This window comes from Mustela erminea, chromosome X (assembly GCF_009829155.1).
Source record: "Mustela erminea isolate mMusErm1 chromosome X, mMusErm1.Pri, whole genome shotgun sequence".
Classification (NCBI taxonomy): domain Eukaryota; kingdom Metazoa; phylum Chordata; class Mammalia; order Carnivora; family Mustelidae; genus Mustela; species Mustela erminea.
This window is the reverse complement of record NC_045635.1, coordinates 113,656,364-113,682,010: the sequence shown is the minus strand read 5'-3', so window position 1 is coordinate 113,682,010 and position 25,647 is coordinate 113,656,364. Positions and strand designations below refer to the sequence as shown.

Sequence of the window (25,647 nt, the reverse complement as noted above, 5' to 3'; positions counted from 1 at the left end):
GCATTTATTTTGAGAGAGTGTGTGTGCACCCACAGCGGGGGAGCGTCAGGGGGCAGAGGGTGAGGGAGAGAATCTCTAGCTGATAAGCGTGGAGCCTGATCCGCAGCTCCTGGTCTCTTGACCCCGAGACTCTGACCTGAGAGCCAAAACAAGAGTCAGTCGCTCAACTGACTGAGCCACCCAGGCACCCCCTCCTAGCCACTCTTTCATGGTATGTCTACTGGTCAAAATTTCTCTTAATTTTCCTTCGTCTGAGAATGGCTTTATTTCTGCTTTATTTCAGAAGGATGTATGCACAGAGATGGAATTTGTGTTCAGGTGGTAAAGTGAACCACTGATTAGTTCTGCTCATCACCACCTCCTTCCGTTTCTTTGATGCTTCCAGTTTGCCTTTTTCCCCTTGAGCGAGTAGGAAGGAATTGCCAGATCAGTATACATGACTTTGCCGAGTTCCTTAAACAGTTCTAGAGAGGCCCCCGAGATGTTCAAGTGCAGTGGTGAACAGGCATTTTCAGAGTCTAAATACTCAAGCCAGCTCTCCTTGTTAAAGGAATCTATTTCTTGCAGACAGCTTTTTAAAAGTTGTATGTATAAGCAAATCTGCATATTTCCACAATTTATTAAATGGTCTTAAAAATGATCAAGCTTGGGGCCCCTGGTTGGCTCAGTGGGTTAAGTGTCTGCCTTCGACTCGGGTCATGATCCCAGGGTCCTGGGAATGAGCCCCACATCACACTGGGCTTCCGGCTCAGTGGGGAGCCTGCTTCTCCCTCTCCTTCTGCCTGCTGCTCCTTCTGCTTGTGCTCTCTCTTTCTCTGTCAAATAAATAAAATTTTTTAAAAAATGATCAAACTTGAGCTGGATTTGGCTTAGAATAAAGATTAGATGAAACCAAAGAAGTGCTTCTAAGCACACCAGCAAGAAATGCTATGAACAAACGCCGAAGAAAACATGAGAAGACTCCTTACAGTGTCCAGGGCCAACAATGGGTTAAGAGGAGTTCTTAGAAATGACTATGTGGTTTGAAGGAGTTCAGGATATGCCACGCCAAAATTTGCCACTTTGGTATATTATTTCGAGCCAAAAAATCACTTGAAAAACAACAAACGCAGGGAGATGCTTTCTCTGAAACCCCTGTGAAAATTAATAACCTCATCTGAAGTGGAGTCAGGAAGGGTGCCTGAGTGGCTCAGGTGGCTGGGTCTCCACCTTTGGCTTGGGTCATGATCCTGGGGTCCTGGGATTGAGTCCCATGTCAGACACCCTGCTCAGCCGGGAGCCTGCTTCTCCCTCTCCCTCTGCTGCTCTTCCTGCTGGTGCTCTGTCTCTCCCTCTCAAACGCATAAATAAAATCTTAAAAATAAAGAAATAAATAAAAATTAAGTAGAGTCAGGAGACCAGAAAAGGGGAGCTCTTCGGTCCTACCATTCCTTGTGCATTGCAGACGCCAACAGAAAAGACATACTTTGCAAATAAGACACTGCATTAGCTATTACCATCCCAGTGGAAAAAATAAAGGTGTCTTCCCTTCCCTCTCCCCCAGCAGCCCAGCCAATGGGAGGCAGTCATAACTTAAGGCAATGAAAAGCTACTATACTGGGAACTCCGAGCTTACTCTAACGGACTTTTTCTTTCCAACAGCAATCCCAGTCTCCCCCTTTCCTCTATAAAAGGGCCTTCTTGGGGCACCTGGGAGGCTTGATGAGTTAAGCATCTGCCTTCGGCTCAGGTCATGATCCCAGGATCTTGGGATACAGCCCCAAGTCCAGCTCCCTGTTCAGCAGGGGAGTCAGCTACTCCCTCTCCCTCTGACCCTGCTCCTGTGCTCTCTTGCTCACATCTCTCAAATAAATAATTTTTTTTTAAAAACCTTCCTTTCTTTTGTTCTCCAGATTTCCCTGCAATTAAGTCCTTGTTTCCTTGACCTTCGTTGTAATTCTCTCCTATTCCCACATAAACATATTTTTGCTGGTAAACACTGACTATTTTAAGATTAACATCCCCTTATGGGCCTAAAGATAGATCCTCCAAAAGGAACTCAATTGTCCTAAAACCCCTCCTTAGAAATTTCATCAACCGGGGAAACTGATTCTGACCACAGGCGGGGAAATGAGAATTCCACACCACATCCAGATTCTGTCACAAACTATCATATCTCCTATCTATTCTAACTAAAAACCCACTAGTGTTTCCTAAAGGTATTTAGTCTCCCCTAAATTGCCTACATCTCTGCTCCCCTTCCCCTATTAAGATGGTATATAAGCTTTCAGATCTCACTGCCTAGGTGTTCACTATTTTTTCCCTGTGATGTCTCCATGCAGGTAATATCAAAAATTAATAGATGTGTATATCTTTTCTGCAGTTAATCTGCCTGTTGTTGATTTCTTTCAAAACCTAGGATGTGGGGGCACCTGGGTGGCTCAGTGGGTTAAGCCTCTGCCTTCTGCTGGGGTCATGATCTCAGGGTCCTGGGATCCAGCCCCATATCGGGTTCTCAGCTCAGCGGGGAGCCTGCTTCCCCTCTCTGTCTGCTGCTCTGCCTACTTAAGATCGCTCTCCCTCTGTCAAATAAATAAATAAAATCATAAAAAAAAAAGACACACCTAGGATGTGTGCACACATAGAATCAAGAGTATACAGGGAAAGTTTTCCTCCTTAACAGGTAAAAGAAGAACAATGGGATAATTATATACATGACCAGCAAAAAGAAAAAAACGCGCCCGTGCTTTCCTGAAACTCTTCAGTGCCGCTGAATTAGCAGAGACACGCGGATTAAAGAAAGGTACAATGGGTTGCCTGGCCGGGTTTTGTGCGGAGACAGTGGGGACGGGGGATACAGTAAACAGGAGGCCATCTGCAAGGAAAGAGCCTGGCAGTCCAGACACTCCGCCGCACACACCGGCTCCGACAGCTCCTCTCAAGGACACGCCCCAAAAGCGATCCCTGGGGATACCACCTTCCAACCCCTTCCAGTCCTCGGGCTCTGCCCTTGGGCGCCCAGGAGGAGGCGGGGCTCGCTGGCAGGGAGGTCCTGTGGGCGGTCCCGGGCCGGCGGCGGCCGCTCCGCGGAGCCCGGGAGGGGGCGTGGCTACACGAGGGGCGGGGTTACGCTGGCGGCGGCCGCCCCTGCAGCCGGCGAGGGGCGGGGCTCGCCCTAGGCTGCTCCGGAGGGGCGGCGGCGGAGGCGTGGAGGCGGCCGCGGAGGCTGCATCCCGGACCCAGCCTGGGAAGGAGTGACGGGGGTGGGGCGGGAGGGCACCGGCGGCCGGCGGGGCGCCTCAGGCCTCGCGTCCACCTGCCCGGCCGCACGCTCTCCCCTGGGTCAGCGGGGCCTGCGCCGGCCCGGACCCATGGCGGCGTCGGCTGCTCTGTCGGCGGCGGCGGCGGCGGCGGCCCTGTCGGGCCTGGCGGTGCGGCTGTCGCGCTCAGCGGCGGCCCACGGCTCGTACGGCGCCTTCTGCAAGGGGCTGACGCGCACGCTGATCACCTTCTTCGACCTGGCCTGGCGGCTGCGCATGAACTTCCCCTACTTCTACGTGGTGGCCTCGGTGATGCTCAACGTCCGCCTGCAGGTGCGGATCGAGTGAGCGGGCGCCGCCGCAGCCCCCGCCGGAGGGTCCCGCGCACCGGGCCGCGCCGGGTAGGGGCGCCGGCATGGAGGACGGCCGGCGGGACGCGGCGGGGGCAGGAGGCGGGGCGGCCCGGGCCCCCGGGCCCTAGACCTCCGCGGGGGGGCGCCGGCCACCCGGCCGCCCAGCCACCCGGCCGGGCCCCGGCCACGACCGGCCGCCCGCCCGCGGCGTGGCCGGTGACCTATTGCACAGAAACTCTGCAAACGGGCCCTTACTGTCGGACTCGAGGGGAAAAAACCAAACAAACCAAAAAACGATTCGAGGGCAGCCGACCTGTTGCCTCACGTTGGCCAGAGCCGGGGAAGCCGCAAGGAAAAATTCTGCAGCAGGGACTTGACTGGCCCCGATCCACAAGGTAGGAGGCCAGAGGCTGGACCCGCGGGCTGGCGGCGGCGCTTGCCATGACGTCTCGGTGGCAGGGGGCACTGTGGACGGGACCCCAGGAAGCCAGCCCCTGAGCTGCCCAGGCGGGAGGCCACAGGCGCCCCATACTCTCTGGTCCTCATTCCCGGACGGGTGGGGCGGGGGCGGCGAGGGCGTCTCGGAGCGTCAGCCCATCCCGCCCTGCTCTCCCCAGAGGCCCTGGTGCTGCCACCTGAACCCCAGGGAATGGAGGGGAATGGGCTGGGGGAGGCGCCGGGGAAGGCTCCAGAAGGAAAAGATGTTGCCAGCGTTCAGCCCCTTGGGGAGCCAGACAGGGAGGGGGGTTGTGTTCTTGGCCAAAGCCCTGGTGGATGCCTCTTCTAAACCCTCAGGCCCCTGGGGTCTGGGCAGCTGCCTCTAGCCCTGTGTTGGGGGCCTGCTCCTTCTGTGCCTGGGGCTCCCCTCCCGTCCTGGGGGCGTCCTCTGGTGCTGGGCACTTGGCCATTTGGAGACCCAGAGGAGTGGGAAGGCCGCTCGACCCTATCCCTGCGGCCACCCTCCCACCGGCCCCTAGGTCTGCCCCTAGGTCTGCCCTCCTGGTGCCACTGAAGGCTGCATCCAGCAGTCCCTGTGCGCCCAGAGGAGCCAGGGAAATGGGGGTCTCCTTGAGCCCAGGGCAGCTTGCAGGCTGGGGAGCGGAGGGCGGGCGGAGCAGCGGCTTGCGAGGAGGAGGCCCTTGGGGAAAGGCGCCCCACACTCTGTGGGACCACTGTGGAGTCTCCATCTCTCTGTCTTTCAGGAACCAGTCTTCGTAGGTGGTGACCCACCCCTTCCGTGGCCTGGTCGAGAGACTACCATCCCTGCCCAGAGGCGGCCCCTGGGCCCAGTGCTGCCTGGGGAGCTGCGGGGCAAAGGGCCTAGCCCGGGAGGAGAGAAAGGACCTTCCAGGCAGAGGCACCGGCCGCTGGGGTAGCCGGTGGTCCCGTTCTGGCATGGGGAAGGACGTGACCCTGTCACCTCAGCGCTGCATCTCCTAGCGACACTTTGAGGGCATTCTGCGCTCCCCACCTGATGTTTGGAAGAGCTGGCTCTGGGACTGGGAGAGATGGGTCCTTGTCCTACAGATACAAAGGAGTGGGGCTGAATCTGCGCCCCGTCTTTGAGAAAATCTGGCTCTGTGGGGGAGGGGAGTTCAAGGCCCCCCTGGGGGACCTAGGGGGAGAGAACGAGGTCCAGGGTAGGGAATGTGGGGAACTGGCTCTTCTTGGGGTGGTGTGGGAGGCCACAGGGAAGACCGTCGGAGCTGAGATGGACACAGGGGAGAGTCCTAGAATGCCCTGCAGAGCGGAGGGCTCTACCCACAGAGCCTGGCCTCCCCTGCCACCCCACCCCAGGCTGGACCAAGAGCTCCTCGGCAGCTGGGTGGCACGGGCCTCTCGGTTTGGGTGGCAGAGTGGGGGTGGGGTGGTGGCAGGGCCCCTGGGCACAGGCTGGAACCAGGAGGGTGAAGGGATAAACCTGAGATGGGTCCCCAGGCGTGTCACCCCCCAGTCTGGGATCGGGCCAGAGAACGTCCTCTGGATGGGCTTGGATTGGCCCTGAGGCCCCAGATGTGCGGCTCCTTGGCCCACCGGGATGGCCAGCCATGGCCTCAAGGGGGCCAGGAAAGACTCCGGTCCCCCAGCCACTCTGTCCCCAGTTGCTCTCGGTCCCCAGGCTCCAAATTCCTGGGACTGAAAACCGAAGCAGTCTGTCCAGCCCCAGGGACAGAGTGGCCCTGTGTCACCCTTCTGCCCTCCTTAGTCGCCCTCTAGAGGATGGGTCCTGAGTGAAGAGCTCTGCCTGCCTCACCCTGGGGACCGAGGCCCAATGAGGCCACCATGTGTGCCCTGCAGCTTCCCACAGACAGGGTGTGATGGCTCTCACCTCGTGCCAAGGGTTCTGCGGTCCCTGGTCCAGGTGGCACCTCCTGTACCCCAATCCTCTCCACCCAGGATCGTGTCTAGGAGCCTGCCGGCCTGCCGACTCCATCCACAGATGTCTGGGGACAGCGTGTGAGAGCCCCGCAGGGCCTCCCTAGGGCCGATCCACAGATATGCCCCTTGCAAGGCCCCGTCTCACCCTCGGGGTGATCCGCTCCCTGGCCGGGGCCTTGGGGCTCAGCTGGAGCTGCCTGGGGCCTGGGAATCCTCTTCCTCACAGAGAGAGTGGGAAGCCCCAGGGCCCTGACCCAAGACGCCTGCCCCGCGGGGCACCCCAGCCCATGCCAGTCTGCCCTGGGGGTCCGGGAAGTCTCAGCACGGCCCCCGAGCAACTGGGCAGGGGCTGTACTTCTTTGGCCTGTGGTTCTGCCCCTGCTCTTCGGACAGGATTGGCCTTGAGTAGGGTTTGGCCTTGAGTAGTTATCGAGCTGCCCTCCCCCACCCCCACCCGCACTGGGCCCTTGCTGCCTGACAGGCTCTCCATGCACTTTATTTATTTGCAGTCTGTGTTCCAGACAGCAGAGCTTCTGCAAAATCCGAGACGGGCTGAAGAAGATGACTGTCCCTTTCCTGTGTGTGATTCACTGTCCTGGTCAGCACGGGCTGCTCAGAGAAACGCTCGTGTTCCTGCTGTTGTCGAATCTTGTCCCTCTAAGTTAAAAAGATACACCCCTCCCTGAGTTCAATAAAATCCAGTCAAATTGGAGGCCTCCTCTCCTGGTGTGGGGTCCCCTGAGGGACTGGGAGCAGGGGAGGGAGAGCCAGGGAGGGCTGCAGGGTGGAGGCCTGCCCAGTGATGCTGGGGGACCGCCTGCAGGCCAGGGGCCCCAGAGGAGAAGGCCGCTGCACGGGCCTGGCCAGACGGTGGCGATTTGTCTCGTTCTCAACCTTTATTTGAATAACCGGAGACCTAGGTATTCTCTCTGTTTCAGAGCCCGGCCTCAGAAAGTGCTTACTACAGTGGAAGCTTGAGTGTGGGCTTGGGGTGATGGGGTGAAGGAAGCTCCTTGCACATCATTTTGGGTCACCCGGAGGTCCGTCTGCCATGGCAGGTGGCGAGGTGCCCCTGGCCTCCCTAACGGCAAGGTGGGTGCCCAGTTTTGGAAAAGATAAAACCTTGGGGACCAGAAGCCTGCTGCCCTTCCCCCTGGCTGAGACCCAAACTGTGCCTTCAGAGCTCCAGCCTACTGAGTCCCCAGAGAAGCTTGGCCATGGGGAGGGTCCCCGGGGGGTGCCCAGGGGCTGAGCTAGAAGAAGGGAAGGCCCCCGACCCGTCCCCATCGGGGAGGGCTCCTGAGGGTACAGAGTCATGGTCCCCGGAGGTTCACAGCCTGGGGTAAGGGCCTTGGGGGTGCTCTGCCCGCTGGGAACTACCAGGCACCAAAGCACCCTGACAAGGCAGAGCCTTGGGACACCTGCCACCACAGGAGGATCAGAGCCCAGTCCCTGCCAGCACCCTGAGCTTCCCTCTGCTTAGTCCAGATGGTTCTGTTCAGTCCCTGTTGGCCCCAACCCAGCCCAAGGGTCACACAGCTTCTGGGCCTCGGGGTCTGGGTGACTCTACTGGGTGCCCCCTCACCCCTGGGCATGTGTCCCCTGCTCCTGGCTGTAACGGGGACATGATGACACTGCCACCTCCCTGCGGGGTTTTCTGAGGGCCGTGTGGCAATAATGCTTGGACGGCCCTGAGTCCGGTGCTTGGCAGAGACACGGGCTCGGCTCATCGGATCCATGCGTCAAGGTAGGACTGCCGTCTACCCCAGCAAAACTTCTCGGTGTTCGTGGGTGCCCCTGACATAGTGATGCCTGCCCTGGTGTCCCCTGAGTCAGCCCCCTTCAGTTCCCAACTCTGGGGCAGGATTTCAGGATACAAAGCGCAGCCCCTTCCATGTGGCCCCAAGCCTGCTTCCAGCAACTGACCTAGGACTTGACCACTTGGCATCAAAGACACGTGTGTTTGGGAAACAAAGTCAAATGCACCCTCTAATCAGGGAGACCCAGCATGTGGGGACTCAGGAAGGAGTCTGCTGGAAATGCTGGGGACATGCAGGGGAGGGGAAGCCCTCCCCCCACAGGCTTCTCTGCCAGCATTGTCAGCACTGGGGTGGGACAGGAGAATCAGAGGCTTAGGGGAATGCAGACCCAGCTGTCGGGGACTGGGGCACACGCCTCCCCCATAACCACGAGATGGAGCCACCCTTGTAGTCGGGACCGGGTTAGGGGAGCCCCTCTGGAGAAGATCCTTGAGTGGGGTCAGAAGGATGGAGATAGTCCGTGGCAGGGCACCGAGCTGCCTTAGGCTGTCGCCCTCTGAGGGTCCACCTTCCCGTGGAGGAAGGCCACAGCCCTGGTCCCAAGGCCGAGCAAGGTCCCAAGGTCACCAGCACCCGCGTGGCCCGCCACACGAAACAAAGCAGAAGACTTGCCTCTCTCACAGTCTCTGCCTTGTGCATGTTCTGTGGTCACAGCAGCCTGTCAGGGCCCGTGCCTCCTGCTTCTGTGCCTCAGCCTCTGTACCCACAAGGATCACTGCTGCCGTCGCAGGGGCCCCAAGCTCCAGACCTCTAAGCCTGCCTCCTGTAGGGCCCGCCCCTGCCACCATCCAGGCAGTGGGGAGGCAGCAGACCGGCTCTCGTGGCCACTGAGAGGTGGATGGCAAGGAGGGACTGTCTCCTCCGCTCCTGGCTGAGACAGCCAATATGCTGGCCGTAGAGAAATGGGCTGGGGCCGTGCCCCTGTGTGTGCTTGAGGGGGCCGGGGGGCTCCTCGGTGGGGGCCTTGGGAAGATGAGAGCCTGTCCGGGAAGGCTTTCGAGCAGGGCTGCGGCCCTAGAACATGCTGGTGGCTCTTCACCCCCAACCATGCGATTCTCTTTTCTCAGCCACTGGGACCACATGCTGTGTGAATGGAAAGTGGAGAGACCAGGCAAGGCTGGGTCCAAACACCCTGGAGATACGTACCGGGACCAAGTGGGATTTCTCCCAGAATGCAACGTTGGTTTCATCTTAAAGTCAATTCACGGTTTACTCCATATTAATATAAGAAGGGGGAAAACCTGACCCTTATAGTAGGTGCCGGAAGATTTGACAAAATCCAACACCCGTCCACGAGCATCATTTTCAGTGAAATTGGTATATAGAAAGGCATTTTCTCAGCCCAGTAAGGAGGGTCTACCCAATCTTACCGTGCGCATAACACTTAATGGTGAGAGAATGAATATTTTCTCTGCCCTCGGGAACAATGCAGGCTGTGCCCTTTTGCCATTTCTATTCTACATTATAGGGGAGATCCTAGCCAGTGCACTAAGTTCCTCATCCCCCCCACCCCACCCCACACCAAATACAAGCATTCTGATTGGAAAGGAAAAGACATAGCAGGGCTTCTTAAAGAGATGACCGAGGTGATTCCAACGTTTGCACATAAATGCAGAGGGCTGAGGAGAGCCAAACAATTTGGAAAGTGAACCGAGTTTCGGGATTTTCAGTACCTGATTTCAAGACTCACAGCCTTCATCCAGGCCTTGTGCTACTGCGGAAAGATAGAGATCAGTGGACAGAACCGAGAGCTCAGAATATGCTCGGAACTGCGCGGAGGACGGGCTTTTGACAGAAGCACCCAGGCAGTCCAATAGAGAGACGATCCTATTTTCAAGAAAGTCCTGGCATCCCTGGAAAAACACGCCCGTAAAAATGCAACTTGACTCTAAGCTCACATCACAGAGAGCACTTACCTCAAAGCCGTGCCGTGCGTGTCAGAGAGGAAACCACCCGTTATGCCCCTGCAGGGACTGCGGTGCTCAGCTGAACTGCGGGGCGGCTTCTCCCCGACGTCAAATTTCAGAAAAGTCAGGCCCGATCACCCTGGGCATCACAGTGAACCGGCTAAAGCAGATGCCCTGCAGGCTCCCCTTGAGACCCACATCCCAGACCTCCTTTAGTCGCCCCAAGACCTCCTTCCCTTCCCCTTATCAAAGCCGCCCGCCGACCCGCCCCCGCCCCGGCCCCCGCCGACCCGCCCCGTCCAGGCTTTCTGCTGTAGTTCAAGGGAGTCGCCAGCAGGTGGCGGCGCTCTCGTAGCACAGGCCAGAACCGGGCCCGGAGCAAAGAGCCGGTGATCCCGCTTGGGCAGCATTCGCTTCCTGTAAATGGGTAAAACACGAGGCTGACATTTGTAGGTTTTCGAGTTACCGGAGACGCAAGATTTCGAGCGAAGAAGACCCAGGAAGGACCATGTGCTTCCGATGACATGCATGCTACCACCGTGATTTTCCGACCCAGCGTGGGGAGCGGAGGCCCCCGGGGTCCCCAGGTCTGTTCAGAACTCCATTAACACCCGGAGACGGCCAGTCCCGTCCTGAAAGGAGGCGCCTTGCGGTTCCAGCCGGCTTGGGAGGGGAGAGCCGCCGGGCTGGAACCCCGGCTCTTTGGGCTATGAGGCGGGTGCCAGGCCCCTCGTTCGTACTCTCCGCCCTTCACGTTCTTCCTGGGCACACGGATTGGCAATTCCGAGGTCCTGTGAGCAATCGGGGAAGTCAGGCAGGCCAGGGAGTCAGCCCTGGGCACGGAGCCCGGCGCGTGGGAGCGGTCTTGGGGAAGGAGGACTGGTCTCTATTGGCTAGGAGCCTTCCTCGGAGCCGGTCACACAGGCTGCTCCTTCTCCGGGAAGCCAAAAGGAAGCCCAGTGTCGGTGTCAAGGCCATGGACTCTGTCGCTGGGTCCAGCAGCGGGACAGCTTCCCAGTGGCCGTGGGAAGAGCCCGGCGGCTCCCTGAGCCCCAGCTTCGTGGCCGGCGAGAGGAGCACGGGCCACATCCTCCAGGCAGGCTGTCTCGGGGTCCGGATGTTGCCATGCTGCGGGGGTGCCGGGCGCAGGGGATGGGCCGCGGAGATCACAGCCGCCGGGGCGCCCTGCACACCGGGAGCACCGTCCCTAGCGCTCTGGTTCCCGAGACGACTCCTTTCCTTGGCCGTGTCCGCACCTCGTCTGGCCCCTCTCCTCGGCCAGCCCTGCGCTGCGGGGTGGAGGACTGGGGGGCGGGGGCGACAGCAGGGATGGAAAAGGAGAGAAGGAGAACCGGAAGCAGAGGGCATTCCATCTGTCCACACGGGTCCCCCTTTGGGAAAGACAGCCGCCTGTGACTCTGATGGCTGTCCTGCAGCTCCCGTCTGCAGGGAGGGCCCGGAAGCTCCCAGGTCTCCTCTGGGCCCGGCCTTGCTGGAAACGTCCTGTGTCCTAGCGTGCCTGACCGCTTGGCCCCCAGCAGCCACAGCAGCAAGACTCTGGGTGCTGTCCGTCTGTCTGTCTCTCTCAGCAGTGCCTCTGGGAGCTCTGAAGCACAAGAGCCTGGCCATATCCCTCCCTGTTCTGATCTGCCCTCCAGCCTCCACTCCTCCCTCTCTATGCTTTTCCTTCAGGAGGACTTCCAAGGAGCGCAACAAATTCTTCAGCAGATAGGATTAAAATTGCAAAGTCAGCCACATTCCTTTCTCTGGAACCCTCACATAACTATTTCTTTAAAGAATTTATTTGTGACAGACAGAGACGGTGAAAGAAAGAGAACACAGGCAAGGGAAGTGGAGAGGAAGAAGCAGGCTCCCTGCTGATCAGGGAGCCTGATAGGGGGCTGGATCATAGGATGCTGGGATCATTACCCAAGCCCAAGGCAGCTGCTTAAAGACTGAGTCCCCTGCCCCCGCCCCCGGTGCCCCACACCCTCATATATCTTTAGAGGACTATATGACTGACCTGGAGCTCCTGAGGTCCTTATGTCCTGACTATTCAGTTAAAATACACCTGTCGTGGGAACCCCTTCCTTTAAGAATAACTTCTGCTTTCTAAATGCATGCTAGTGGTTTATCGCGACCATTGTAGTTCTCCATCATGAAAGGCGATTGACATGCTAGTTTGTAGATCAGTCTCTGATGAGTTTACTTCAACTCCTGACTCTTGTAAAAATGAGATCATTACCCTGGAATGCCGAGGACCAGGCTGTAGTTGTGGTAACCAAGCAGGCTGGGACCACAGACCTTTTTTTGGGGGGGAGAGGGACCACAGATCTAACTGCTAATGGCACACTCAAAAGTTCCAATTCAAAATGCTCCAAGTGACAATTGTATTTTCAAAAAATGCCCTTCTTTTCTTCCTTGGCTCCCTAGATCACCAGCTATCCACCCAGAAATCAGGAGTCATGTCTGATCTGAGTCGACTATATCCTTCTACCTCAAGTATCCAGGTAGCAAGACTCCACTCCCCGTGGCTTCAGGAATCCATCCCCACTTTCCAATCCCCATCATGCCTGCCTTGGTTTAGATACAGATTATTTTCTGTTGCTTCTCTGCAAGTTTCTGGTCACTGTCTATGTCTTCCCAGGTTTTTAGCCCCACCCTGTGCCAGTGCCAAATCCATTCCCATCCCCAATAATATGATTCATGGAAAACATAAATATGGCCTTGCCACTCTCCTCTCAAACACATTTCAAGAAATCTCAGCATTTAGGGGGCACCAGGGTGGCTCAGTGGGTAAAGCCTCTGCCTTCATCTCAGGTCGTGATCTCAGGGTCCTGGGATAAGAGCCCCGCATCAGGCTCAGAGCCCCTGCTCAGTGGAGAGCCTGCTTCCTCCTCTCTCTGCCTGCCTCTCTGCCTACTTGTGTTCTCTCTCTCTCTCTCTCTGTCAAATAGATAAATAAAATCTTTTTTTAAAGATTTTATTTATCTATTTGACAGACAAGAGATCACAAGTAGGCAGAGAGGCAGGCAGGCAGAGAGGCAGGCAGAGAGAGAGGAAGGGAAGCAGGCTCCCCACTGAGCAGGGAGCCCGATGCGGGGCTCGATCCCAGGACCCTGGGATCATGACCTAAGCCAAAGGCAAAGGCTTAACCCACTGAGCCACCCAGGCACCCCAGATAAATAAAATCTTAAAAAAAAATAAATCTCAGCATTTAGGAGTGGGACACACCTTTCCAGAGTCTCTGATCCCTTTTCTCTGAGCCCAATTTCCAATGCACAGAGTGTACACTTCAGTTTGTTTTCCTGCTCTCCAGAGAATGACAAGCTTAGTAAAGCACTTGACGTTCAAGAGGACCTAGATTTTCGGTGGCTCTCCATGGCAGACTGCATTGCACAAACGTCATGGAAATGACCAAACATGGGAAAGTTGAAAAATAATACCAGAAATGGCACCTTGCCATCATTTCTGTATAGTAAGTATCACCCCCTAGTCGATGAGGCTTGATCTCTGCCCCTTTCCCTTTCCTCCTACCACAGGATTATTTTTATCTTTAATTTTTTTAAGATTTTATTTATTTATTTGACAGAGAGATAGAGCACAAAGAGGGGGAGAAGCAGGCAGAGGGAGAGGGAAAATTAGAATCTCCGCTGAGCAGGGAGCCCGATGCGGGGCTTGATCCCAGGACCGGGAGATCATGACCCGAGCCTAAGGCAGAGCTTAAGGCAGATAAAGCCACCCAGGCACCTCTACCATGGGATTATTTATAAATGAATCTCATACATTATATATGAGTATGTATACAAAATAGCTTTCAAAAAGGGAACCCGAAAGCCTTATGAAAAACTCCAAGTATACAATCTTCAGATCTGTTGCATTCATCCATTTTATTGGCTTGTAAAATAGTTCAGACATCCCCAACACCAGGGATGTGGCTGACTTTGTAATTTTAACTTAATTTTAATTAATTAATTAAGAGAGGGGGGTGGGGAGGATTAGAGGGGGGAGTTAGGAAGGGGGAAAGAATCTCAAGCAGATTCCCAGCCGAGTGCTGAGCTTGGACGTGGGATTCAATCTTACAACCCATGAGATCATCAACTGAGCCAAAACCAAGAGTTGGACAGCCAACTGGCTGAGCCACCCAGACACCTCCCTAACTCCCTGCATATGTCTAAGAGAAGCCTGTGCTCTCCTTACCTTTTCATTTCCTTCCTTGGATCAACACTAGACACTGCTACTAGGACACTGAATGCCCCATCCTGAGAAAGCAGGTGCCCTAAGCTGCCCTCCTTGACTGGTAATGCCGGAGGTTTACCAGTTTATTAAGGAAAGGAAGGCGGCAGGTAAATTAATAGCTCCCTGTGAGAAAGGATCCTATGGATCACTACTGGAAGGTCGACAGATACATATTTGAGGATTGTAAGGGTATTGAAGGACTGATATCCTCAATAGGGAGGCAGGGGCGGGGGGCTCAGTCTTTAAATACTGACCCTGCTAAGAGGAAGACTAGTATGGTCCTAGAGGAGGTCATGTAAGAAGACAGGAGTATCTGACACCAAAAGTAAAAGCAACAAAAGCAAAAATAAACAAGTGGGACCACATCAAACTAAAAAGCATCTGCACAGTAAAGGAAACCATCAGTGAAATGAAAAGGCAACCTACTAAATGGGAGAAAATATTTGTAAATCATATGGCTCATAAGGGATGAATATCCAAATATATATAAAGAATTCAAACAACTCGATAGCAAAAAACAAAACAAAACACCCCACAATCTGATTTTAAAATTGGCAGATGATCTGAATAGATGTTTTTGCAAAGAAGGTGTATAGGTCGCCAACAGGTACATGAAAAGATACCATCCATCATTTAATCATCAGGGAACTGGAAACCAAAACCACAATTAGATATAACTTTACACCTGTTAGAAGGGCTAGCATCAAAAAGCCTAGAAATAACAAGTGTTGGCTAGGATGTGGAGAAAGGGAACCCTTGCGCACTGTCGGTTGGAACGTAGATTGCAACCACTATGGAAAACAGTACGGAGGTTCCTCAAAAAATTAAAAATAGAATGACCATATGATCTAGCAATTCCACTTCTGGGAAAACAAAACACTACTTCGAAAAAAGTATATGCAACCCGGTGTTCATTGCACCATTATTTAAAATAGACAAGATATGGAAACAACCTAAGTGTTCACTGACAGATGAATGGATAAAGAAATCATCACACACACACACGAATATTATGCAACCATAAAAAGGAAGGAAATCCTGCCATTTGCAACGACATGGGTGAACCTACATCCAGGGCTTTGTGGTGACTGAAAAAAGTCAAAGAGCAAAAGACGAATACTATGAGATTTCTCTTACATGCAGAATCTAAACATATATATGTATAAACATATATAACATATATATACACATATATAACATATATAGTTGTATATATATTTGTATATGCATACACACAAAACTTAACACATGGATACAGTGAACAGATTTGTAGTTGTTAGAAGCAGGGGACTGGGGTGGGAGAAATGGGTCAGTTGTTTTGGGGTTATTTTTTAGTTAGCACAAACTGAAAAAAAGGAAGCAATAGGTATTTAGAAATGTAATAACTTAAGGGCTACCTGGATGGCTCAGTTCGTTGAGTGACCAACTCTTGATTTTGGCTCAGGTCGTGATCTCAGGGTCATGAGATCGAGCCCCACACTGGGCTCTGCCTTAGGTAGGGATTCTGCTTAGGATTCTGTCTCTGCCCCTCCCCTGCAATTGATATCTCTCTCTCTCTCTCTCTCTCTCTCTTAAATTAATAAATAAATATCTGGGCTCTGTGCTCAGCAGGGAGTCTGCTTGAGATTCTCTTTCCCTCTCCCTCTGCCCTCCCCCTCTGATCACACAAACTCTAAATAAACAAATGAATGAATGAATGACTAAACAAAATCTTGAAAAGAAGAGAAAAGAATGCAATAACTTAGCAGTGACAATTTAAAGGAGAGTGTCAGAAGGTCGCATGCACATCAGTGCCACCTCTTGGGGCCTCCAGGCTCACGCACTCTCTTCTAGATAGTTGTCTTAGATTCCTCATTGATGAGAATTCGTCACAAAGTTGCTTTTATAAATAAATCTAAGGTCTTAAATGTAAAATGAGGGGCTCCTGGGTGTCTCAGTGGGTTAAGCCTCAGCCTTCGACTCAGGTCATGATCCCAGGGTCCTGAGATCGAGCCCAGCATTGGGCTTTCTGTTTGGCAGGGAGTCTGCTTCCTACTCTCTCTCTGCCTCTCTGCCTACTTGTGATCTCTGTCAAATAAATAAATAAAATCTTTAAAAAATGTAAAATGAACATTGTGTTAATAAAAGAAAACAAAAGAGAATGAGAGGGCTTTTTTTTTAAAGTCCTAAGCATATATATTTTTCTTTACCCCCATATTTAGTGAGCGGGGGGTGGGGGGGAGGGCACCATTTGAATTTCAGTAGTTACCATAGGGGATCTCCATCTGTTTTTATTTCCCCTCTTAATTAGTTGCATTGTTGATAGGTATATATCAACAATGCTGATAGGTATAATGTTGATAGGTATATATAACAATGCTGATATCAACAATGTTGATAGGTATATATTATATTATCAGCTATATTATATTATATATATGTTATATATGTTATATATAATATATATAATATTTATTATATATAATGTAATATATAATATATGTTATATATATTATTATATATTATATTATTATTAATATTATATATAATATTATCTATTATATTATCAGCTATATTATCAGTGGAGCTTCCTGAGGTGTGGACATAATTGTCAAGTTCAGATAAAGTTAAACAAATACTTTGATTTGTCGGTTGATGCAGCCTACAATGTAGATGAACACAGTTCTTTCCAGCATTGCTCAGCACTAAATACCATGTAAATGAGAAGTAATCGTACAGATCAGCGCATTCCAAACAAACAGGCTCAAACACAGAGAATAAACTGCTGATGGGCAAATGTGGAGAAGGGGATTAAGAGGCACAAACTTCCAGTTATAAAACAAATAAGTCACAGAGGTGAAAAGTACAGCATAGGGGATAGTCAATCATATTTTCATAACGTTTTGTGATGACACATGGTAGCTACACTTGTGATGAGCCTTAAGTAATGTATAGAATTGTCAAACCCATATGTTGTACATTTGAAACTAATATTACATTGGGCCCCATGTTGTGTGTAGAGATAACTTAAAAGTAAAAATCTTAAAAAAAACCCCATAAACCAGGAGCAAAATATTAAATACAAGACTGCGCTGATGAACATGAAAGTATGAGTTTAGATAATTCTCTTTAGAAAGAAAAAAATCTGGGGTGCCTGGGTGGCTCGGTGGGCTGGGCCTCTGCTTTTGGCTCAGGTCACGCTCTCAGGGTGCTGGGATCGAGCCCCGCATCAGGCTCTCTGCTCAGCGGGAGCCTACTTCCCCGTCTCTCTCTCTCTGCCTGCCTCTCTGCCTACTTGTGATCTCTCTCTCTGTCAAATGAATAAATAAAAAGTCTTTTAAAAAAAAAAGAAAGAAAATCTTAGAAATGCCATAATGAGATTAATTATCTTGAGGAGATTAAATTTGAATTATTATTATTATTATTTAGAGAAGGGGGGAGTAGGGATAGCGGAAGAGAGAGAATCTTTTAACCCACTGAGCCATCCAGGCGAAGGAAGATAGAGAATCTTAAGCAGGCTCCACACCCACCAGCATGAGCCGTATGCACGGCTCAACCCCTGAGATCATGACCTGAGCTGAAATCAACAGACATTTAACCCACTGAGCCACCCTGGCGGCCCTTGACTTCAGATGATTATTAGCAGTGTATATTGGAATGGCTAAAACTTGTATCATTATTATCATTATTAAATTTTACAACAAATTCCTGGATATCAGGGTGTGGCTTTTATTCTCTGTCTTGAATTGATGCAAAGCAGCCTTTTTCTGGGTCTCTCTTAAGGTCATCATGTCTACTGATTTGCTGCAGAGCAGTTCACCACCTGGTCCAGAGAGCCCTCCGACCAGTGAGGCCTCTTCGATTCCTGCTTCTGCTCGCATAGACGAGCCTTGGAAAATTGAATCTACTGATATTTTCTGAACTCTAACTTGTCATGTAGACACAACTGTGGTTTGCCCTTGCGTTTGGCAGCCGTGGAGTTTGTTTTTGAGGCTGTATATAAAATCATCCAAATTGGCAGCTCCCCCGGCATAGTTGGGACTAATATTACATGAGCAAGTATACGCGGGGCCGGATGAATCAGGCAGAGTGGCTGGCATCACGACAATTTTCAGGCAGACTCTCTTCTGCCTGAAAGACTCTCTTCTTGCTTCCTGAAAATTTACAAACTGCTCCTTGAGAAACACAGTTAGCAGAGCCTGGGTTGCTCAGTTGGTTAAGCATCTGTCTTCCGCTCAGGTCATGATCCTGGGGTCTTGGGATGGAGCCCCACATCAAGCTCCCTGCTCAGAGGGGAGTCTGCTTCTCTCTCTCCCACCCCCCCACTTGTGTTCCCTCTCTTGCTGTCTCTGTCTCTGTCAAATAAATAAAATATTGAAAAAAAAAACCCCAAAAAGAAACATTATTTATCATTAATCCTCTAGAGTCTTAATTTATTTTTCTTGTATTTTTATATAGCCATTCTTAGGACCATTACACACACACACACACACACACACACACACACACACGAACACATTCACATCCATTACTTAGATTCAGTTCATGGTCAAATCTACCTTGTTTTTTCTCTTTGTTCTCCACATTCTTGGAAAAAGAAAATATCTAAAATTAATATAAAGTTGTATGTTAATTATACTTAAAATAATCTCACCCTCAGGGCGCCTGGGTGGCTCAGTGGGTTAAGCATTTGCCTTTGGCTCAGGTCATGATCCCTGGGTCCTGAAATCAAGACCCACATCAGGCTCTTTGCTCCACGGGGAACCTGCTTCTCCCTCTCCCTCTGCCTGCCACTCCCCCTGCTTGTGCTCATTCTCTCGCTATCTCTATTTGTCAAATAAATAAAATCTTTTAAAAAAAAACCCAATATGTGCATTTGTGCTTACACAAAAGATCTTGGAATTTTATGTATGGAAAGATGTCAAAACTTATCTGTCCTGTATTTGTATCCTATAGGGTGAAGGCAATGGCCATAGGCTGATGGGACTATCTGGCAGGCACCTTTTCTTTGAGGGGCGTCCACTGCAAATACACCCTTCTCTTGGTTGTGTGACAGTGTCCCCTGAGCAGGGTGGTTTGATCCTGGTTGCCTCACCCTAGTTGAGGCAATCAGAGTCTTTGTCCCATGAATCTTAGATTATTTTATTAATATTTTTAAAAATATTTTTAAAAGATTCCTATTTGTTTATTTGTCAAAGAGAGAGAGCAGAAGCACGGAGAGCTGCAGTCAGAACAGGCAGAGCAGACAGAGGGAGAAGCAGGCTCCCCGCTGAGCAAGGAGCCCACCCCCACCCCCCCAATGTGGGACTTGATCCAGGACCCTGGGATCATGACCCGAGCTGAAGGCAGATGCTTAACCCACTGAGCCACCCAGGCATCCCTGAATCTTAAAGTATTGAACTAGACCCCCAAGACTGAATGATTTCCTGCTAAGTCTCTTTAATGTCATTTCTTTTTTTTTAACAATGTTTTTAAAAAGGTTTTTATTTATTTGTCAGGAAGAAAGAGAGAGTGAAAGGGAGCACAAGCAGGGGGAGCAGCAGAGGGAGAGGGAGAGGGAGAAGCAGCTCCCCTGCCAAGCAAGGAGCTGGATGCAGGACTCAATTCCAGGGTCCTGGGACCATGACCTGAGCCAAAGGCAGATGCTCAACCCACTGAGCCACCCAGGTGTTCCTCTTCAATGCAATTTCTTTTGAGAATTTTACCTAGCTGACCTACAGTTGATTTCTTCCAAGCTACCCTTGTCACTGTCCTGTGACACTTGTTCGTTGCTTTGGTTTCTTGAATTTTGTAAAACATTTGCATTCTTCTGATCAAATTTGTTGTTGTTGTGAAGAAGCTCCCACCTGTAGGTTTTTACTATTTGCAATGTATGCAACCGTGATCAAGGAAGCGTGTGGTTCTGCCATCAAGTGTGTATACCAGGCCAGGCAGAGCTCTGAGCTCTGTAATTTGAGACACTAATGTCTCGGGGGCCGGGTGGTGGGATGTTGGTGGCAGGGTGAGGGGCTCCAGGCCAGACCTGAAGTTCTCCCCTTTTAAGGCAAGAAAGGTAGTAGATAATCTGACACCTAGTTCCTATGAAAAGTGGCCACTTGATGAAAATTGCAAGTACGTGTTCAGATATTGTGGGGCGATGGAGCATCTTCTGTTCATGCTGGAACAAGGCAGGGGCAGCGTGACTAGCCTGGCTCTGCCCAAGCACCGTCCAGAAGTCATGAGAGTCAAAACTGGAGGCAGCAAGCCTGCAGTTAATTCCTGCTCAAGCCTCTATTAGAATCTTGGTCCCTTAAAAATATGAAATATTTCTCATTGTGCTACACAACCTGGTCTTAGAAAGCCTTAGTGAGGGCAGAATCTGGAGAGGCAGGTCAGTGACAATTATCTGTGGCATTGTCCCTCAAAAAGATTAGTAAATTCCCCACTACTTGTATAACATTTCCGATGAACTTAAAACTGCATGTCCTTACTGTGATTCAAACATTTGTCAAATAGCCTTATCACTTTTGTCATTAAAATCCCACCCTCACTCCCGCCCCTCGCCCCGCCCCCCCCCCCCGCGCGCGCGCGCGCGCGCACACACACACACACACACACACACACCCCGCCAGGGGAAGGGAGAGCAAGACTGTGGCCATCTGTTCTGCCCGAAGATGCACCCCCACCCCCAGGGGGCAGTGGGGCACGGGGCTCTCCCTGGGATTTCATAAGGATCTCAGGCTGTGGGCGTGAGCAGCTGTGTTCTTGCGTCCAGTCAAGAGGGGCCCCAGCTGCAGCGTCTCCTGTGCTGCGGGAGGGGTTCCTCAGCGTGCAGAGGGCAGCGGCACCTCCCTTCCCGGTCTCCCATGGCAGCTGGAACCGGATTGATAAATATCCCCATTGTTACCCTCTCTGTGTCAAGGAATGGGTTGTCCATGGCGTGGGAGCCACTCCTCCCCAGCTACGCTTGCCCTCACCGCTGACAGTACCCTGTCCCCACAGTGCGCGCCCTCTCCCCAGAGAGTCCCAGGAAGCCTCTTCCGGGTGGTGAGCAGTTTGTAAGGGACTTAGGGGTTACGTGAGCAGATGGCCAGTGACATAGAGGGTATTAATACCAACAAGACTCCATTTTGGGTCTGACACAGCCACAGGTGGCAACAGATGGCCCTTCCAAGCTAGTGATGGGCGATCCTGTAATGACCCTTTGTCACAACTCAGTTGTGGTTTGGATGCCTGGCTCCACCGGCTGTCCAGTGATAAAAGAATTTTGCAACTTTTAATGTTTGCACGTCCTGCTCCTGGGCTCCCAGGGAAGCTGTACTTAAACATTTACCAAGGTCAGAATGACTTGGCAAAACCTCAGAAAACCTATTTCTGCCCAGAGCACACATCGTATGCCTGCCTCATTTAAAAACAAAGCAAAAAAAAAAAAAAAAAAAACCAAAAATCCAAAAAGGAGTATTTCAAACATAAAGATAAGAAAAACAACAACAAAAATATCCCTCCCTGGGTCCCATAAGCTATTCCATCAAACAGCCTTGTGCACACTGAAAACCTTAAGATAAAGTCTGTAAGTTTCTGGCGTGTCCTTCCTCTTGATGACTTGTAACTCTTTATGTGAAAAACACATATAACCCTGCACCAAATGTTCCTTCCCTGGAGCACTCTTTCCTTTGTGAAGAAGGGCTGGTGTCCTAAAACTTGGGCTTGAATAAAATTCTTTTTTTTTTAAGATTTTATTTATTTATTTGACAGACAGAGATCACAAGTAGGCAGAGAGGCAGGCAGAGAGAGAGAGGAGGAAGCAGGCTCCCCGCGGAACAGAGAGCCCAATGTGGGGCTTGATCCCAGAACCCTGGGATCATGATCTGAGCCGAAGGCAGAGGCTTTAACCCACTGAGCCACCCAGGCGCCCCTAAAATAAAATTCTTTTCCTTTCTCTTTAAAAATTTTGCAGAAGGTTTGTTCATTTTTCATGGACATGCGCCAAGTGTTTTCTCTCAGCTGTTAGAGATTCTCTGAGCTGTCCCAATCCACACACCAGGGAGTGCTTGGCATTGGATCCCCCTGCTGTTACTCCCCCAGAGAGATTCTAGGTGCCAGGAAGAGGTCCTGGCCTGGATGGGGATGGGCGGGTCTGGGCCTGGGGAAAGAGACCCTATCTCAGGGGTAGTGGGGAGGGAGTGTGTTATTAAATGACTTGGATAGAAAGATAAGATCTGCAGGGAAAGAAGCCAGAGAAAACATGGGGATTTCTCAGATCTGCTTTCCATTTGGGATCAGCAGGTATAAACAAACAGTCCCCCTCAGACACACATGTATACACACAAACAAACAGATAAAACAGGCAACCTGGGTGTTTGCTCCCGACAGGAAACCAAGGTTCATTCAAGGGTTCATCCAAGGTGTTTCACTCTTAGGGAACACTACCCTGGCTGCTTGCCATCCAATGTCAGAAAACTGTCGTTTTATATATTTTAAAGGCTTTTTTTTTTAACTTGTGGGTAATTCAGGCTTAGCTAGGTCCATAACAGATACGTTGCCCTTGAAAGGTCATGGGGGCTCTAGGCACTGTTGCAGCTCAAGCAGATGGAGGCAAATTGGCTGTCCCCTTCTTGGTATGGGGCAGCAGTGGGGCCTATAGTTCATCTAGTTCCAGCTGGGTCAATTCTTTCGCCTTCTCGAACACTCCTGAGGCCACAATTATACCTCTTGGGGGGCCACCTCAGTCCAAATTTCATCATGCAGAGAAAATCAACATCTTTAAGATGCTGTACTATTCTGCATCAGACCTGGGCCTGCTTTTTGGCTTGAATATTCTTTTGTAGACCTCTTAGCATTTAGAAATGTTCTTTAAGTGGCTTTTATAATTATTCAAGCATATTCCAAAGCACTGTTTCTTTTTAATTGCTTTTTCTGAACTGAGTCATCAACACAACACTACCTAACTGAAATTTCCTCCATATATGAAAGCTTGTGATGCATTTATATTAATTTGTACTCAGCCATACAAAGGAATTCAGATTTAAGCTGTAATAGTTTCCCCTCCTTCAATAGGTTAATCTTGGGGCACCTGGGTGGCTCAAATGGTTGAGTGGCCACCTTTGGCTCAGGTCAGGATCTCAGGGTCTGGGGATCAAGTCCCGCATGGGGCTCTTCTCCCCACCCCTGCTCCTGTTCTCTCTCTCTCAAATGAATAAAGTAATTTAAAAAATAGATTAATCTCTGTTATTTCTTTCCTTTATTTTTCAGTGTGGAAATGTACAACATCATGCTTGGAAAGTATTCAATACCTCTTAGTTTTGTCTCTTGGTTTCTATAGTGATAATCCTCTTTTGATCTTCTATATACCAAATTAAGAGATTTCCTTCTTTCTGTTTTTTTAAGGATTTTATTTATTTATTTGAGAGAGAGACAGAGATAGCAACAGAGATAGCGAGAAAGAGCACAAGCAGATAGTGAGAGAGAGCACAAGTGGAGCAGCAGGAGAAGCAGGCTCCCCACTGAGCAGGGAGGATGACTTCCGGCTCAATCCCAGGACCCTGAGATCACGACCTGAGCCGAAGGCAGAAGCTTAACTGACTGAGCAATCCAAGCACCCCAAATTAAGAGATTTCTTTTTTAAAAAAAGATTTTATTTATTTATTTGACAGACAGAAATCTCAAGTAGGCAGAGAGGCAGGCAGAGAGAGAGGAAGAAGCAGGCTCCCCGCTGAGCAGAGAGCCCCAGGCGGGGCTTGATGCCAGGACCCCAGGACCCCAGGATCATGACCTGAGCCGAAGGCAGAGGCTGTAACCCACTGAGCCACCCAGGCGCCCCTTTTACATTAAACCCTCTTTACATTAACTGGTCCTAGAGCATTATTCTCTGAATACGGAGCTCTGGATGATGTTTGCTAATATTTGGGGCTTTCCCATTACACTGCAAGGCAACCACATCTACAACCTCTTGTGCAAAATCTCTCTAGCTGAGAAATGCATGGTTAAGCAGGAAATTGTGCTGGAGGAACCTCCCTCAAGCAGTGTCCAGATGCAGGAGTCCACAAACATACGCTAAGCCTGAGAGTCAGTAAACGTGAGAAGGAAGGGCTTCTCAAACCCCAAAACAGGGCCCCACTGAGGCCCACATGCCTAAGGACTTTCCTATACCAAATAGGGACAGACATCCAGATTGAGCTAGATAGAGCCAGACGTCTTGGGCTGTGCCCCAGGCCAGGCCCCTGACCCGCCAGGGGACTGTCGGCCCCGCCCCGCGGCTCTAACCCCGCCTCCTCGAGCGACCATTGGATCTGACCCTCGCCGGTCCGCGGCTGACCTGGGGCGCCCACCCTGTGTTGCGCCTGCGCCCTAGCGACCACCGGGACAAGTGGGCGGGGCCCGCTCGGGCCACGCCCCTAGCCCGGGTCCGCCTCCGCGCATACGCACTTCCCGCCACGCCTCCCCGCCCACCTCAACCCAGTCCTTCCCAGAGGTTCCCAGCCAGCGCGAGCGCGGCGCGATGGACGGCAGGGTGCAGCTGATCAAGGCCCTCCTGGCCCTGCCCCTGCGGCCGCAGACCCGGCGGTGGAGGAACCCGATTCCCTTCCCGGAGACGTTTGACGGCGACACCGACCGGCTGCCGGAGTTCATCGTGCAGACGGGCGCCTACATGTTGGTGGACGAGACCCTGTTCTCCAGCGACGCCCTGAAGGTGACGTTCCTCATCACCCGCCTGACCGGGCCGGCCCTGCAGTGGGTGATCCCCTACATCAGGAAGGAGAGCCCCCTCCTCAATGATTACCGGGGCTTCCTGGCCGAGATGAAGCGGGTGTTTGGCTGGGTGGAGGACGAGGACTTCTAGGCCGGGAGCCCCTCGGGCCTGGGGGCGGGTGCTCGGGGGAGGGTCCGCCGCGCCTGCCGCCGCCGCCGCCGCAGCCCAGATGGCCGCGGGCGTCGCCCCGCCGCGCCTCCCGCCCCCCCACCTTCGCCGCGCTCGAGTGGCCGCGCTCTCCCCCGCGCTGCTGTCCCCTCCCGCGTAGTGCTTGCCTTTGTTCCAGGAATAGCGCTCCAGGTCCCCGCCGCTGCCTCTGGGCCTGCCTCCGGAGCGCGCCGCCGCCCTGTGCGGCCAGCCGGGCCCCTCCCGTGGGCACTTGGACTGGGGCCCGCGCTCCAGCTGCGGGCCGGGCTCCCGTTACACACCCGCCAGACCACCCACCGCCCGGCCGCCGCGGGCCGCCTCCGCCAGACTGACCGCCAGGCCTGCAGCGCGCCGCCCGGACACCCGCGCTGCCACCGCCGTCCACCGCGGTCCACCGCGCGCCCTCGACGGCCTGGGGCGCCAGCGATGTGGGCTCAGCCAAGAAGTGTCGGAGCCGGCCGCGGCCCCTGGACAGTGACTCCAGCAGCTCGCCACCCACCGCGTCCCCCGCTCCCGAGGGGCGGGCCGGCCTCTCACCTGCGGCGGGACCCGTCGCCCCCTCCTCCCAGAGACCTCTTCTGCTCCTGCCAGATGGCGGCCAGGTCCCAGGGGTGCCTGGCAGCCAGATCCAGCCGCTCGTTTTCTTTCTCCCGTGGACCTGTTCGTTTTGCCCAGAACCCAGTTCTCTTCTCAGTTCGCAGCTGTCTCTCTGAGGTGTGCCTTTTGTTCCACACAGTAGTTAAGCCCTGCACTCTGCCCAGCTCTTCTACACTACCTGGACAAACGTCTTTTCCTTCTTTTCAATAAATGTCAGACGCTATTAAAAAGAAATTGAGTCTCGGTGAATGGGGCACC

General features: G+C 52.2%; 1 protein-coding gene across 2 annotated transcripts; it reads left to right on the top strand.

Annotated features, from left to right (window-relative positions):
- Positions 1 to 3,114: 3,114 nt before the first annotated feature.
- On the top strand, positions 3,115 to 6,005 carry LOC116583312 (small integral membrane protein 10-like protein 2A). Of its 2 annotated transcripts, none has more exons than XM_032331385.1 (2): positions 3,115 to 3,987; positions 4,795 to 6,005. In XM_032331385.1, the coding sequence occupies exon 1, from the start codon at positions 3,351 to 3,353 to the stop codon at positions 3,585 to 3,587; it is 237 nt and encodes a 78-aa protein (XP_032187276.1). In that variant the 5' UTR covers positions 3,115 to 3,350; the 3' UTR covers positions 3,588 to 3,987; positions 4,795 to 6,005. The 2 variants fall into 2 exon arrangements, with proteins under 2 accessions (XP_032187276.1, XP_032187275.1); XM_032331384.1 differs by having other exon boundaries at positions 3,115 to 3,572; positions 4,795 to 6,004.
- The last annotated feature ends 19,642 nt before the right edge of the window (positions 6,006 to 25,647 follow it).

Coding starts and splice junctions, on each gene's coding strand:
- LOC116583312 (XM_032331384.1), top strand. CDS start 3,351: ATGGCGGCGTCGGCTGCTCTGTCGGCGGCGGCGGCGGCGGCGGCCCTG. Junction 3,573..4,794: donor TGCTCAACGTCCGCCTGCAG/GTGCGGATCGAG, acceptor TCTGTCTTTCAG/GAACCAGTCTTCGTAGGTGG.